Source organism: Nanorana parkeri, unplaced genomic scaffold (genome assembly GCF_000935625.1).
Source record: "Nanorana parkeri isolate BGI_ZX_2015 unplaced genomic scaffold, ASM93562v1 scaffold2208, whole genome shotgun sequence".
In the NCBI taxonomy this organism is placed as follows: Eukaryota; Metazoa; Chordata; class Amphibia; order Anura; family Dicroglossidae; genus Nanorana; species Nanorana parkeri.
In genome coordinates, this window is record NW_017308476.1 from 133,362 (window position 1) to 134,536 (window position 1,175).

The following is a 1,175-nucleotide window of genomic DNA, read 5'->3' on the forward strand; positions in this document are numbered from 1 at the left end:
CCCCCAATAATCTGTTTGTTGTTTGTATATTTTTGGGTGTTCTGCAAAAGATATAATGTGCAACTGTACATAATTGTACATCATGACAAGAGCCCACCAAGCACCCAGCAGAGTAATTTTCATTTATCCACTCTGGACCTTTGTAATAAAGTGTATTACCTACAGCAACATGTTGTAGCCCCAAATAATGTATCAATTATCTAATTGTCTTCTGTGGGATATAGAAACACTTTTCTATACTTTTTATTACAATTCTCATGATCATTCACAACCCTTTTCCATACAAATTTACTATCATTGGTGTTATAGATTTCATCACACATATATAAAAGTTGTCATATCATATTATTATTTTAGAAAAGAGGAAGGAGGTTTTTGTACGGCTCTGTATCACTGTGTGAGAGGGTAGCTATAACCTTGCTGACAGTAATAATCTGCTTCATCATCTTCAGTCACTCCAGTAATTGTTAACTTGTATTGAGTTCCAGATCCTGAACCACTGAACCTGTCTGGGATCCCAGATTGTCGAGTGCTGGCCAAATATGTAAGAAGCTTTGGAGGTTGTTGGGGCTTCTGTTGGTACCAGGCTAGATAGCTAGAACTACCGACAGTTAGGGTGCTGCTGGATGTACATGTGATGGTGACTGTCTGTCCCGGGGACACAGAGGTAGAATCCGGAGTCTGAGTCATCACAATCTGTCCACAGGATCCTGAGTATGGGAAGAGACATATTGATTATTGATAAATGTCTGTATATCTTCCTATCAATCCTGATGTGTTTATTTATTGTACAATGTATAGATGTATGTGCAGAGGATGATGGAAGGAGTCTCATCTCTCACCCTGAATAGAAATGAAGATAACGGCCAGCAGATAACTGTGATAACTCATCTTGATGTTTGTGGGGTGTCAGATACAAAGTAGAAGACGTCTCCTGTACAATGAGATATATAGAGAGAGAGTGACAGGGGAGATGTTACACCCCACACACTGTGTATGCAAATACCGGGGAGATGGAAATTCTTTGGTCGGCTGTTATCTGTAATATAAAAACAGATTCAGTTGAGTGCAGTGAATGGTTCAAGGAGTTTGGCACAAACTATTATTACAGATTAAAGAATATCAGGAATATGAGCAGTAAGGAGATGCTCCTAAACAATATACCTCAACACATA

The 1,175-nt window shown here is 38.8% G+C and overlaps 1 gene segment (V, D, J or C); it reads right to left on the minus strand.

Moving 5' to 3' along the window:
- Window positions 1-390: 390 nt before the first annotated feature.
- Window positions 391-891, minus strand: LOC108801062. The segment is given in 2 exon segments: window positions 391-710; window positions 843-891. Coding segments are annotated over 2 exon segments (369 nt in total).
- Between the last annotated feature and the right edge of the window lie 284 nt (window positions 892-1,175).